The sequence below is a fragment of the Drosophila subobscura genome, chromosome J, assembly GCF_008121235.1.
Source record: "Drosophila subobscura isolate 14011-0131.10 chromosome J, UCBerk_Dsub_1.0, whole genome shotgun sequence".
Lineage (NCBI taxonomy): Eukaryota > Metazoa > Arthropoda > Insecta > Diptera > Drosophilidae > Drosophila > Drosophila subobscura.
This window is the reverse complement of record NC_048532.1, coordinates 15,452,556-15,467,919: the sequence shown is the minus strand read 5'-3', so window position 1 is coordinate 15,467,919 and position 15,364 is coordinate 15,452,556. Positions and strand designations below refer to the sequence as shown.

The window sequence follows — 15,364 nt, the reverse complement described above, 5'->3', positions numbered from 1 at the left end:
ACAACAGCAAATGAAGGTAACAGCAAATGCTCATGCATGTCTAGCACTCTTACATTGCTTTAATCTCTTTGTAATCTGGTTTGGGGCAATCTGCCAGGTATACTCTGCTTCTCCACATGCTCACACACGCAAATACTAGTTGTTTTTTTGTTTTTATGTGTATAAATGAAGGTGCATGCAGGTGAAGGATTTTTTCTTTTCAAGGTGTTAAATGTAGGTTTGCAGGTTCTTGCAACTCCCGTTCTCGTTGCATAATGTCTCATTCTATCAGCACACTTCAGCACTCTAGCTCTGTGTGTGTTCTTCTCTTATATTAATTTTGTGCTTGCAGCTTTCGTTAATTCGATCAAGAGCGGAACTCTGTTTCTATCTATCCCAGCTTCTCTCGTTCTATCTGCTCTCAATAAAGCCGCTTTTGTTTATTCAGCAAGGTACTATCGCGTACTATATATTCTCGTTCAATCAGCTCTCGTTCTATAATCTCGTCCGAACAGCCACTCGTTCCAGCGTCTCCGCTCTCGTTCTATCAGCTCTCGTTCTATCAGCTCTCGTTCTATCAGCTCTCGTTCTATCTGCTCTCGTTCTCTCGTTCTATCAGCCTTCGTTCTATTTTTCACTAGATTTTTTGTAGCAAATTTCTGAACATTACATTCAATCTTCTCCACCGCGGGTTAGGTCCTTAAACTTTTTGTCACCAAACCGAAAAATGCTTATTTTTTCACCTCTTTATTTTTCTTGTGCTTCCCACTCTCACTCGTTGCTGCTGCTGCTGCGGCAATTTTGTTTTCCTTTCCTTTTTAACGGCACGTGGAGTGCACATCTGGCTGACACACACTCACTCGAGAGAGATAACCACACACATACACACATACACACACACTGTCAAGCATATAATATGCAAAATACATGTACTTGTATGTGTCGCATGTGTGTCTGTGTATGTTTGACTTTGTATTGTACTTAAAGCTGTCGTCGTTTGGCTCTCGGCTTGAATCTCTTTCGCCTTGAATGCCATATCCTGTTTGCCAGCTTCCGCCGCACTTTTGGGGCGTTAATGCCAAACACGATTGTGTATAAAAAAAAGACAGAAAAGGAGAAGAGACGAGTGCCCCATGCACTGCGTGGGAGTGACGCAAGCGGTATACCCTGGGGGAGGACAGACAATAGTTTCTCATAGCAACTATCATTCTCATCCTCTCATTCTCCGAGGAAGTCCGTTCTCCGGCTGGCATTGGCATTGCCATTGGATGCTAGGAAGTCACCTTTTTATTATTTGCGCTGCAAACATTGGCTTATCCATAGAAATACGAGACTTTTTGCATAAATATTGGCTACTTTTATGAGCGCAAAATGAGTATGAAATTCATATTTATATCAAATATTAAGGATAGATACTCATTCTGGTAGGTACTCTCCTATTTCCATATTCTCTATGCATCCCATAAACATGTCAAATCAACAGATAAATGGTAAAGGTATACCAAAACCTCTTACACCAAATCATATTTCGATCCATTTAAGTTCTCCCTCCCCAATCGAAATTGCTGCATAGTTTGACAGTTCCATAAATTGCACTCAATTGAGCCTCTGCTGTGCCATGGAAACACTCTGCTCACATGATAGATATCATGGCAGGGAGACAGGCATTCAGGCAGACAGGCGAAATGTTTTGCCAGGCACGTACTGGGGCCATGGCATGGCAGGGTATGGCATGGCATGGCAGCCTTCTGCGTTTACGCTTTGTTGCATCTATTTTGCATATTTCTTTCTTAACTCTTATTTTTTTGTTGCTTTTTTTCGCAATAAACTGCATAAATTTCACACATGTGAGAGTGAAGGAAAAACCCTTCCCCAGTTGAAGATTTTCTTCAGATTTTTCGGAGAGGGATAGCGAGCAAAGGACTGACATATGTTGCGATTCTCTGGCTCAATATTTGGAGTAGAAAAACACTCGCATGTGCGTCTGTCTCGGTTTTAGCTGGCGTTTTTTTATGCTTCCTTCACTTTGAATTTGAATTTCAATCCATGGCTTCCTTCGGCTTCGTTCGTTTGAACGCCTTGGGCCAAAAGTTTAAGGCAAAAGTTTTTGCCTAATGAAAAATAAAATGAATGAGAACTCATTTCCTGCCTTCGTGTTTTTTCTTTGCTTATTCTAATTTTCTTTCATTCTTTTTGGTGTTCTGCTTTTCGCATATTCCGAATGTGGAAAATATCAAATTAAAACAGAAACAGAGATTGAGAGAGAGGGGGAGAGAGAGCGTGCGATGTAGAGGAAAAAATTGTAATTTGAAACAAATTCTTATTTGAAATGAAACATGCAGGAAGAACAGGACCTCTCCACAGTCGAAGAGTAAAGGGAAAACAAAGAAACTTTTATAAGAAAAAATACACCCACACAAATGCACACAGATTTACACACACATATGTACATGTATATAGGGGAAAGTGTGTACGAGTACTTGAGAGGGAGGATCTCTAAGAAAAAGAAACAAGTTTCCTTTTCAAAACAACAGAGAAAAAAGTAAGTTAGTAAATTTAATAAAACAACCAAAAATAAAAGAAAGTAAGTAGTAGTTTCCTGCTGCTGTTGTTGTTGTTCTGACTGTGTGTGTCTCAATGTTGTTAAAGTTTAAAAAAACAAACTTAAACAACAAAATTACTACAAAAACGAATGTTGAGAGTGTTTTGGGAGTGCAGGGGACGTGAGTGTGAGAGCCTGGGGGATATGAGAATTCCAGTTGTATTTTGTTTTGTCAGAGGATTACTGCATTAGGCAGAGTGTGTAAATGTTACATAACAACAGTCATAGCGAAAGAGAGAGCGATAGATGGTTGTGTGTGTGTTTGTGGAAGGATGTGCACTAAAAGCATTTTGCATACGTTTTGTTTTTCTGGGGGGGTTGTGTGGGGTTCTCTTTATGGGGTTTTCATCATGATTGTCTTTTTTCGCACACAACAAATAAATTATCGAAAAAATGGTTTACCATATTCTAATCCGTGGTCGTAGTATTGGCCTGATTTTTGTTGATCAGAATAGTAGTAGGTTGTAGATATAGAAGTTGGTGGAGGGGTTTTGGTTGGTTCGTTTGTTTGTCGATTGATTGTTTGATTGATTGAACGTGTTCATACGAATCAAATATGATGTAAAAGAACAAACACAGTACACAGTACGCAAAAGGGGCGGGGGGGTTAGGTACAAAAAAGTAGAAGAGAAAGAGAGAGAACAAATGTTTGTTATATAGAAAAATAGTTCAATTAACAAATTGGAAAAAACGAAAGATAAAATTGGAAAAACATTTCAAAATATAGAAGGAAAGGGCAGTTTTTGGTGGTGGGATATCTTTTGGGGGGAGTTTCATATCTTTTTTGGTGAATTATACAAGTTTTTGTTTGAACAAAAGAAAAACTACCAAAATATGTGAGAGCGGGGGGTTTAACTGGGAGTTAAGTAATAAACCATACAAAATATATGCTACTTGAAAGAGTTTTTATGTTTGGAACTTGATTAAAGAAATCCTTTAATTTTCCATAAATTCTTAGGATTTCTTCAGTATAAATAACCTTCAATCTTTCACGATTTCTCAGTACTTCTTTCATCAAAGTTCCAACCATAAATAACCCTTCCTATATGTATATAATTTTACTAGTATTTCACTTACTTGAGCGAATAATTATTCCCTGCCGCATCTTGTCGCACCACCAGCGGCCGCTGATTGGCCGATTGTTGTTGCGCCGCTGCTGCAGCGGCTGCTGCCATGGAGCCAATGCCTCCATTGCTATTGGATATGGCTGCAGCTGTGGCTGCACTCTGGCCTTGTCCGCCGCCCCCATGGTGATGCTCCTGGGTGGGTGTCACAGGCGTAGAGGCGGAGGCAGGCAGGGCACCGCCCTTCTTCTTGAGCGCCGACTTGAGAGGAACTGCATTTGGCTTTGGCTCTTTGGCTGGAATTTCCTCAACGCGTTGGGTGTCCATCATGCGGACATGATTGCCGCCACCATACGGGGCATACTCATCATCCGAATCGAGTTCATCCTGATCGGGATCGTGATCTGTAGAGAGTCGGAGCAATGGATTAAGGGAGTCAGTAAGGCTTTCAAGGGTCATTCAAGCTTATGCGTGGGATGGGTAGGGATGGGGCGGAGCGGGAACTGGGGCGCATCTCGGAGCACTAGCATAATTATGAAGTGCGCATTTTTGTTTTGGGCAATGAGCTAATCAAAAGTGGGGAGGGGGTGTCTGGGCATGGGTTGGGGTTGGAATTTCCTCGTCATCGATCGATTTACCATCATAGTCATAGTCCTGCTGGTAGTCCTGATCGTGTATGGCGCCTGGCCCGTGCGGTCGTCCAGCGATGAGCGTGGGGCTCGGCGTGGAGAACATTGGCGGCGGTGGGATCGGTCCGATCTCCGACAACGGTATCGGTGGCTCTGGCAGCTCGCTGAGCATCACACCCGGCGGCAGCTTACCGCCCGCATACGGCGGTGGTGTGCTGCCCGGTGGACCGCCAACCATCTTGCCGCCATCGTCGCCATCTGTGGGTGGGAAATAAACAAACAAAAAATTGTGTTTTGGGAATCGTAGAGCGAGTGGTTTATATTCGAGAGAGAGAGAGGGGGAGGATAAAGAGAGAGCGAGAGAGAACTGTTTCTTGATTCTAGCCAATTAATGTGTGGTGTGGTGTGGTGAGTGTGGGTGTGAGGTGTTCGTGTGCGTGTGCGTGTGGTGGATTAGTGAGTGTTTTGGGTGTGTGCGTGTGGCTTTTGTGCTTTGTGGTTTAGTGTGAGTGAAGTCTCTGGGTCGGGCGAGGGAGAGAGAAGCTAGCATATCGATTTTTTCGAATATTTATAATAGTTTATCGACTAATTATCGATTTTATTTTGATTTAAGATCGATAAATATCGTTTTATTTAATTTCTGTTTCTCCCTCCCCGCCTTTCCATCTAAAACGGTTTCTAGTTCTAGTTCTTTTGGTCTTTGGGGTTCTTCCACTTACACATGTGCTCGTTGTGGTAGCAAATGTTGACCCCTCGTCGGGTCAGCTTATTGGCGCCGCCCAGTGTATTGGGTCTCTCCATTTTTCCATCCACCTGGTGATGGCCACCTCCGCCACCGCCGCCTGGTGGCGGTAGCATGGAACCCTGACATTGCGGCTGCTCGATGTTGGGCGTGGATATTGTGCCGTTGCCACCATGTTGCTGTTGTTGTTGTGCATCAGTCTTGTCTTTTCTTGGTTCTGCAAATAGAGCGAAAAATACAGAGAGAGAATGAGGATAAAGTGAGTAAAGAGTAAACTAATTTATAGTTAAAAGAGTATGCCATGAATCCACTCCACAGACAGACAGCCAGCAGTGTGGCTGTGTGTGTGGTGGCATGCCCCACTTGACACAAGCTTTTACTTTAATTGTCGGCGGTCGGTTGTCGGTTGTCGGTGGGGGCCTGGCCACAGAAAACAGTTGGCCCAGCACAGACTCCTTTGGGTCAGTGGAAAAATAGCCCTGTCCGCAGACCCCTCCTCCTCTTGCCACTTGAGTGGTCACAAAGCCAAAGGATACACATGTCCTTCGTGTGTCTCCCATTCCTTTTTTGCTCTCTTTTGCCCCATCCCTTTTGCTCAGAGACCGAACCACCTTCTGTGGTCCGGCAGTGGCCCCGTGGCCCCCAGTGCTTTTGGGTAGTAATATTTTTTAATTGTTGCTAAAGGTTTAAGTGGTCTTACAATTACGTACCGCACTTCACATGGCACTTTACCATTTATTTCCCTTTAAAAAGGTACACGAAATAATGAGAAAGAAATGTTTACGGGTCGCACCGGAAATTCGACGAAAATTTGTTCCCAAAAATTAAAGTCTGCTTGGGAAAATGTCTTATTTTTCCACGCAATTAAAATTCTTCCCTTAATAGACATTTTCCCACAGATCACTTACACACATACAGATGCCCATGGCAAAAGCAATTAAATAGAAGAATTCCAAATAGATATTTTGGGGCACATTTTTCTTACACTTCAAGACAGTCATTAAATGCTGATCGGTTGACAGACAGCCCCCCAGCCGCCAGAAGATCCCAAATATATTTATGGCCTAAGAGCGGCAAAATATTATCTAGCGGAAAATTCAGTGCAAAAGCATCACGCAATTAATTGGCAGTCGAGCGGTGGGTTGGCAAGGGAGTGCCGAGGGAACGGGTAGTAAGACATCAAGCAGTGGGAAATTAATGTGAATATTCTCAACAGTCCTCCCCCTCTGAGCCAAATTGGTAGCGAATATAATTCCACTAAAAATATTACGAGATTTGCATACCAATTTGATTCGCTAATCAAAGCATCTCTTCCCCCCACAAATTGAGAGAAACTGCAGATACAGATGGGAGTAGAGCTGGGGATGTTGATGCCTCTACTTATGGTGTGTGGATCGTTGGATCGTTGAATGCCTCAAACTATTTGAAACAGATACAAATTCCGTTGGCCCAATGCCAGGGCGCTACCAAAGAGCTGAGTAAAAGGCAAAGGCAAAGGCACAGACGCCACGGCCTGACGTGTTTGCCTAAATATTTATTATTTCTAAACAAAACGAAAAAAAAACACGAGTATATTTGCAGTATATTACCGCATTCATTGCTCGTTTTTTGTTTGACACCAAAAAGTTAATGAAAATTGTTTTTCAAAACAAAAAGAAACTCACGAGATATTTCATGCATCAAGTTCATGACAAGAGGAAAGGAAATGCATATTATGTACACAAAAGTAGAGAATGGATAAAAGTCTTGCCTTGACTTTGACATAGGTGCAAAATATTGTTTTATTTATCTGTAGGAAATTAATGCAAATCTAAACAAGTTTAAAAGCGAAATGAAAACCAATTAAGGCAGCAAATCAATTATGCAAATGGCAGGAGATGGCAAAAGGAGATGCTTTCCACGGTCATATATCAATTAGGAGCCGACGACTGACAGGCTCGACTCTGAGCTCTGCCTGAGCTCTGCGTATCTTTGGGCGACAATCTGCAAGAGGAAGAGCCACTGCGAATTTCCACAGAAATTTCCACGCAATCTTCATGGACTCATCTCAAAGTGGCTTTCATCTCTGAAACCTGTCTCGTGTAATCATTTTTCAGTGTGGGTAGGTAAAGTTTTCCTTGCTTCTGCTCTCTATCTCTGAAATTTCTCTTGCCATCTCTTACACTTTCCCCAAAACTTTCTTCTCTCTCTTTCTGGCTCTCTGTTCCTGGGGTCTTAAACAAAGCGCACCACTAATGACATTAATTAAGCAGAAAGTTTGGCCTCTAATTAGCAAACACACAGGAACACGATTGCAGACAAACACAAACATGGCCAAAAGCATTACCCGCTCCCTCACTCCTCCCCCTTCTCCCTGTCTTGGCCAACAGCCGACACTTAAAGCCAAACTCTAATCAATTATCGTTAGTGTGGCTGGCAATTACAATGAGACTCGTGTCGGAAAGTGAATGGACCAAGGACGAAGGCGCGCCAAAAGTAGGCAAAATAGTGGCAGGCAAAGATGTTTATGCGGTGGCTTAAACGTGGATTAAACACTACCAAAGGGAGGAATATCTTGAAATGATTGTTAAATATTTAATAATTAACGAATAAATATTAAACTGCATTGAAAATCCATTCAAAAATGGCATGAAATTGTCTGGAAATCCTACAAAAACCCAACAAAATTCCGGGAAAACATAATAATAAACTTTTATATTTTGAATTGCAAATTTCTGTAGAATTCGCTCTGTCCAAATCTCTTTTATGCTGCCGCATAAACCCACTAAATGTCGAAAAAAGTTAGTCTTTTAAATTATTTGTTGCGATAATTAATCCTCTCTCTTTGGCACCCACAATAAATTCATTAAAACTCTCCCAGCATTGTGATATCTCTCCCAGGTATAAACCCCCACTAAAAGTTCAACTTTATCTCCATTCGAGTGCGTCTGTGTGTGGGCGAGACACAGTGTGACGTCAGCTTGGGATTTCAATTTCATGTTAAACGTAATGCCGAGATTTATTTATAATTCAGGATGCCCCAAAGTCAAATGTCGGCAGCGGGGCATTCGACGAAAACAAACAAAAGAACAGAAACCGACAGCAACAATTCGTTAAGAAGCCGCAAACTAATTGTGCGGCCACCCCCACACACACACACACACACACACACACACAACACACATGCAACACAGGGTGGAGAGGGAGGAAGAGTCACATATGAAATATCAAATCAAAGCAGGCAAAAACGCGTGGGAGTGTGAGTGGGAGTATGGGGAGCTGCAACTACAGGCAATGTGTGGATGTAACTGATAAATAAGCAATGAGCAATGTGAGCATTGTGTAGAAGTTGAGCGATGAAGAGAGGCAGAAGTAGAGACAGTGGCAGTGGGAGAGAGCTGTGTGGCAGTGGCAGTCAGTTGATAGGCAGCGAGCGCTCCCTGTGGCACTTGCAGAGAGTGGCTAGTGCCAGTGGCAGTCCTGGGAATGCAAGAGAACAAAAAAAAGGCCCACGCCCGAAGCTAACATATTTTCATAGCGCATTTGGGGAATACACAACACAAGGCCCAACACACTGTATGTACAATGTTGCAGCAAGCAGTGGCAGACATTGACAGGCTCTCGGGGGTCTTCCTGTGCTGACGTCACAGCGATATATATTACATTAGTCATCCGGCAACACGTGCACTTGACTCCACAGCCCGACCTCGGATGGAATGTGTAGGTGTGTGTGTGTGTGGCACATGTAACAACTGCATCTTGGCCTCCAAATTACAAATTACCAAACTGCATCACGTATACGCCCCCCCCTGCAGCGCTTACCCATTCGCGTTGTACAAGAAATTTGCTCAATTGCTCAACGACTGCTCGACTGCTCTTTCCATTCTTTACTTTTGCTGCTGCTGCTAGCATTGCTGCTTCCCTTCCACCAACTAATGTCGCTCCTTCCATCATCTGCCACTGGCCATGCTGCTCTTGCTTCTCCTTCACTGCCTCCCCCCTCCACTCATTCATCTCCTGCCGCTGTGTGTGCACTTTTTCTGCCTCTCTTTCCCCCTGGCAGCGTAGACATTAAATCAACACTCTGTCACAATTCATTAATTTTAATTAATGCCCCCACAGAAAATCGCATTCACAGCCACAGGCCACTGCCACAGCCGCCACAGCATTACCTCCGCCAACACATGGCTGGCTCTGGGTCTCTCGTTGATTCAAATGTAATTGAATTTACAACATACAGAATGCGAAAAAGATGGAAAAAGAGCCAACAGAAATAAGAGAACCCCAATTGCCGTCGTCTGGCATATCAATTTGATTATAAAGACAGGCAACATGCGACATGTGGCATGCCCAGGTACGTGGGGCAGGCATACTTCCATTTGTCATTCGTTGGGCAGAAAGAACCCTTCCCTGCCACTTGTTCCCTTTCATCGAGTGGCACTTCTGTTTGTCTCTCAAACCCGTTTCTCGATTCATCAATTTTCCGCCCCATTTTACCACTTCTCAGGTTTTCCCTACTTCTTTTTAGTGTTTGCCAAAGGAAAAACGCTTTGCTGCTTCAAAGTTTTCCACATGAACAAATACTAGACTGGAAAGCCCTTCGAAAAATACAAGAAAAAAATTGGTTCATAGAATGTGCAACAATTTTTATTGAATGTAAAGGCAGGTGTCTCTATGGGTGTTTTTTGTGCCTACTTTAAGCCAGAGAAGGAGGGAAATTGTAGCCAGAGAAAGATGGAAATTTCATCCTGTAAAAATGGAAATTTCAGCCTGAGAGAGATGGTAAACTGATGATGGAAATTGATGCCCCGCCAGAGTCATGAAACAGGAAATCTACACCCAGAGCAAGGAATTCGACAAGGAAACTTTCTCTGTGGCTTTCCTTTCCGCACTATGATGATATTTTCACCTTTTGGGCAAAGTTTTCGTTCTCCCACCAGCAGCAATATATTGACTGGATTCCATTAGGATATATTCCACATCCCACATCCACTCGTAAATTCCGCCTTCAGGCCCACTTAGCAGCCACCGACACAGTCATTTTCCCTCGCGGATTCAAAAGATACTCCCGCGTATAAAAATGATCCAAACTTTGACCTTTTCATGCTGTGCTGTGCTCTGTTCTGTCTTCCTCTCTCTCTCGCCCGCTGTTCGTATTTACTTTCAATATTTCACCTCACGCCAAAGTGTTATAAAAAGAAAGAGCCGACACCGCTCGCTCGCCGCCTCCTTCTTTGCCACTTCAACGACACATTGGCCCACAATTGTAGCTGGGTAGGGAGGAGTGGATTCCTCTTGGCCGCGATTGAAATGCGTTTGGCATTTAACAGTTTAATGCAAAAATAAACACATCAAACAGAAGCAGCAGCAGCAGCAGCAATCAAGAGGAGACGGCCTCCCGTCGTCAGAGTACAAATACCTTTTCGTACAATTAAAACTTTTTACGGCGGCGGCTAAGCAAACAGAAAACAATGCAGCGGCGATTAAAAATAAATTAAGTTTACTCCCAAGCAATCTCTGTAGCTCTCCTCCCACCTGTGCCGGCATTTGTTATAAACCAAATGGCAAACACACACACACACACAGCGGGGGCAGTGGCAGTGGCAGTGGCTGGGGCATCTGCTCTGCTCAGATGTAAAGAAAAAGTTAAATATTGTTTGAGGAATTCCTCATGAAACATTTATGCAAAGGTGAAGGTCGTATACACCCACCCAAAAACCGCTCGCCTTGCTGCCACAGCCTCTGCCTCTGCTTCCTCCCAAATGTACAATTTCCTTCATGATAACCATTAGTCAAAAGATTTGTCATCGCGTCTTAGAGAACTGTTTATAGCGTGGTATCCCTCCCAATGAAATATTTAGTGTGCAAAATATACTCGAGGAAAGAGGTGAATTTTTAGAGAGGAAAATGTAGATAGGGAAATCAAATGCAGAGAGAGATAGAGAGAGAGAGAGAAGTGCCGATGATTGATGGCCACTCAGTCGAGTGTGGGAAGTGTGGGTGGCTCTAGGTTTGTTTGTTTGTTGAACAAATCTAGTGATATCTATGGGGTTTGTCTATAAAATTATGGCTTTTCTGAAGCAGAGATCGTTTTTATAAGTAATGGCCATAAAATGACCATCGATCAACGTTCTATATGTAAAATCATCTTATTCCTCTTCCTCCAATAATTTGTATAGCTTCCATCTGCAAGTTTATAGACTCTGCCAGTAGTCTCTACGAATTTCTCATCGAGTTTCTTCCAATTTCCATCTCGAAAATCTCTAAATAGCATTCTGTCTCTCCCTTCAATCTTTTTTCTATAAATTATTGCTTCTATAAGTTATAGCTCCAACCTGATTGCTTATAAATGAACTTCCAATCCATAACTTAATCGACTTACCCAACCCGCCCACGCACAAAATTTCACTGAAATATTTACAAAAAAAACTCTTGAAAATCAATTTGTGTTTTAAATTCCTGTATGTAAACAGAAATAGAAACCTACAGCTAAACGCATTCCTAAACAGTTGCTAGATTTTCTTTTTAGTTGTCTTTTTCCGCGATTTTATTACTTTTTTTCTGCCTGCCTCTCTTTTTTGACAAGCCGGCTGTCAGAGTACACAAAGTATTCCTCACAAGAAACAGCGCAAAACGACGCAAATGATGATGAAGATCGTTAAAAATTAAGACTTAATGACAGTTGACGCTGCGCTTGCACTCATCTGTGCCACCTTTGAATATAAAATAAAAAGGGAAGAGGAAACCTATAGCCGTATATTTTGTGTGAGCCAAAGAAATAAATGTCGTCTGCCCAAAGGATGTATTTGTCAATCTACTCGATATAGCAGCGATATATATATGAGATGGATATATACAAAACGCCACAGATTTATGGGCGGACAGGCAGAGAAGGCAGCGGCCGAAAGCGGCAGAGAGCAACAATTTTTAGCTTTTACTTTCTTAATTTGATAGATGAAATCAGCGCCCAGCAATGCGGGAAAGAGCAAACAAAACAGAGAGAAGAGACACAAGAGGATGGTGTGGGGCAGTGGGGCAGCCAGAGTGGATAAATAAATGTGTATTAAAATGAAAACAAATGAGCATCGAAGAGAGAGCATTAAATAAATTCATTTAAAAAGGTCAGACACTGGGATGAAAGGTGCGTAAATCTCTAGCCTGCCCGCAGTTTACGTCCCGCCACCCCTCTATCACTCTCCTTCTTTCGCCTCTTGTTGTTTCCTTTTACTGATTTATGGGTGCCGCCGGCGTGGAAGAAATTGTTGCATATCGTAAAAAATGAGGCGGCGCTGGCAGCAGCAAAACGCACAAAAGCATAAATAACATTTAATTTTTCTTGAACTCGGAAACGACCCCAAGGAGAGAAGGAGAGCGAGAGAGGAAAGAGAGAGGGAAGGTCAAAGTGTGGTAAAGCGAAACTTGGCCTAAAAGTTGATGAAAAACCATTTCGGCACTTGGTCCAAAACCGAACAAAAATAATGCCATAAAAATGAAATTTCAACAAACAACTGAATGACTGACAGACAGAGACAGGCAATAGAGAAAGGGCGAGGGAGAGTGTGAGAGCGCCTGAGAGTGTGCGAAAAAAGAAAAGTTCTGCCAAAGTTGGGCAACTGTAAATGCGGGTGAGAGAGCGAGGTCCATCCATCCATCGGCTGTGTGTGTGTGGCAACTTGAACTGCGGTTTTTTGCCGAACATAATCAAAGACCTACAACAAGTGTGGCACGGGCACGGGGCACGATCCTGTGGCACACGGGCAGTGGCTGTAGAAACTTTACGAGCCGCACACTCGACACATGGACAGCAAACCCACACAGTCGCCGGCACACGCGCGCACCCATTGCGGTGTAAATTTTATAGATGCGCCCTGAAAAGTACCCAACACAAAATGGCACACAAGCCAGCCACCAAACAGAGAGCTCTGCAGAGTGTGTTAGAAGGGGGAAGATGGCAAGAGTAGGAGGCGCGGGAAGTGGTAAAGGAAAGAGCCAGTGAACGACCGAGAGGCTGAGAGAACATGGCATTCCAATTAGAGATGGAGAAATGCTCTCTCTCCCCCCAAAAAATGGTTCACAAGTGCCACGCTCGCTCCTGCCATCAAATTGGAAACGAAAATCTAACCATGAGGCTCAAATTTTAATTGGAACTGTGACCGGTGGAATGTGTACTCCACATTCGGAGCTGAAATGTGGTGGAAACTGCTACGGGAAATGCTCATGAAAGCCTATTAATGGCGCTTGCTGTTAAGAACTTGTAATCTCAGCTTATTAGATGAAGAGACAATTCCCTGTAATATCTATTCCCTCCTAATCAATCAGCACTGATCAATTTCCGTATATAATACCCATAATAGTAGAGTAATTTGATTGCTTTGATCCTTTGATCCCATTTCCAAGTGACAATCCATTTAAATAACTCTAATTTATCATCGCCACAGGAGAGTTACTGAAACAAATCACATAGATTACACTTTCATCTGCTCACAAAATACCTAAAAGGATACTTTTGTCAGACAGAAGACAGCAGCAGATACTTGCCACTCAAGAGCAGAAGATACTTTTGCCAGACAAAATATTTCTTAACAAGAAAAATCTGCTTAACAAGGCCACAAAAAGGCAGAAGAAAAGTAATGCAGAAAGGGAGAACTCTGAATGGGAAAGCTCATCAAAAATTGGATTTGTTGTCGGGGCAACAATTTGTTGCTGCTGCTGCATGCCCCACTGCTGCCGCTTTTGTTTTAGCCGATTTTCGGTTTTTCTATTGAGCTCAATGTTGGGTTTAAATTTAATGAAAGCCTCTCTCTCCTCTCCTCTAACCAGCCACTAAGCCTCAGACGGCAACGAAGACGGAGTGAGGGCGTGGCGGCAGGGAGGCCAAAGGTGAAAGTGAAACGAGAGGCACATTAACGAGCTGGCAAAAGCTGCCTAAAGGCTTAAATGCCTTCGTTCTAGGCATCCTTTTTTCCCTCACTTTTTGTTTTCCCTTTGACTAGGCCTGTGTTCGCCTCCAGGGCCAGCAGTTCGACTCTAGGTGGCAGTGGCACGTGCTACACAGGTTGGTGGGTAGCTGGCTGACAGGGCAGGGCAGGCGCCGACAGTAAACGTCACTTTAGCGCTGCCACTGCCACTCGTCGGCTAAACGAGTTTTCTGGCTGATCTGTGTGTGTGTGTTGTGTGTGTGCGTGTGTGGCCCCAGGACACATTTTGGGGGCACGCACGAAGGCGATAGGCAAACAGCCCAAGTGCTTTTCGCACCCAATTGCTGGAAAAAACGACAGGGAGGGAGAGAAAATGAGGCAGCAGCAGGAAGAGTAACAGCACTAGCGGCAGCAACTGAGGTGGCGCCTCCCACAAAAGCTAAACGCTTACCCAAGGCACACAATTTTGGTAAAACGCCAGCAAGAGCAGGAAAGGATGGACAAAGTAACGACTAAAAGATGCCCTTGCTATTGGAATACTAACCGAAAGAAGGGAAGCGAAAACTATGGAAGATCATTGCTTTTGCCATGGAATATTTGTTCCCTATTTTCTCCTACATTCTGAACTCTTGTAAATGGGTTTCTGATACCCTTCCACGCACCCAATATACCCTCGACAGCTGTGCATACCCTGCCGCAAAAAGCACACAACAATGTCTCTGTTTTTGCCTGAATCTCCATGTCCTTGTAGTACTCGCTGTCTGTCCGCCATATCTTATGGTCTATTACCATCTCTCTGTGTCTTTTCCACTACGCCGCTTTGTACACAACTTTCTCTTTCTATCCCCATAGCCAAGCCGCTCCTCGCCCTAACCCTCGCTCTTCCTCATAAATGTATGTCTCTCCCCTCTGTGTTGTGTTTGTATTTCGTACGTGCTTTGAGCTATTTTTTGTTATGTTTAACGCATACTCCGAATTATGATTACATTCCTACCTCCAGCTTCAGTCTCCTCTTTCCCAAGCGGAAACCAGCAAGAAAAACACGTATGTATACGTAACCATATACTGAGGCCCAAAATCCTACCATCGAGATTGAGAGAGCAGACAAATTGCTTTGGCTTTGACAATAGCAAAAGCAGCAACAATATTCCTAGCAGCAGCGAGAGTCAATCCACCTTTTCGTGGATTTTTTCTACGAAATATCTATACATTATTTTCTTTAGTTTTTCGGGGAATTGTTTCCTTTCCCTTAAGGGCGTTGGCTTCTGCTCAATCAATATCTGAAGGTCACACACCATCTACATTTATGTATGATATTTTCCCTTAATAAATAAAAATGATGCGGCGATGCCTGGCTATGGCTTGGGCTCTCGGTCTTCCCAATATTAATCATGCGCCATGTGTTGCTCCTGTCGCAGCAGCAGCAGCAACAGCAATTAGGAACTTGAATT

At 43.4% G+C, this 15,364-nt stretch overlaps 1 protein-coding gene across 1 annotated transcript in view; it reads right to left on the bottom strand.

The window, feature by feature from the left end:
• LOC117894184 (phosphatase and actin regulator 4) overlaps positions 1-15,364 on the bottom strand; it is a 98,319-nt gene that overhangs the window by 2,232 nt on the left and 80,723 nt on the right. The window contains 4 exon segments of the mRNA XM_034801097.1: positions 2,984-3,013; positions 3,659-4,049; positions 4,284-4,532; positions 4,994-5,233. Coding sequence (XP_034656988.1) covers positions 2,984-3,013; positions 3,659-4,049; positions 4,284-4,532; positions 4,994-5,233 — 910 coding nt within the window.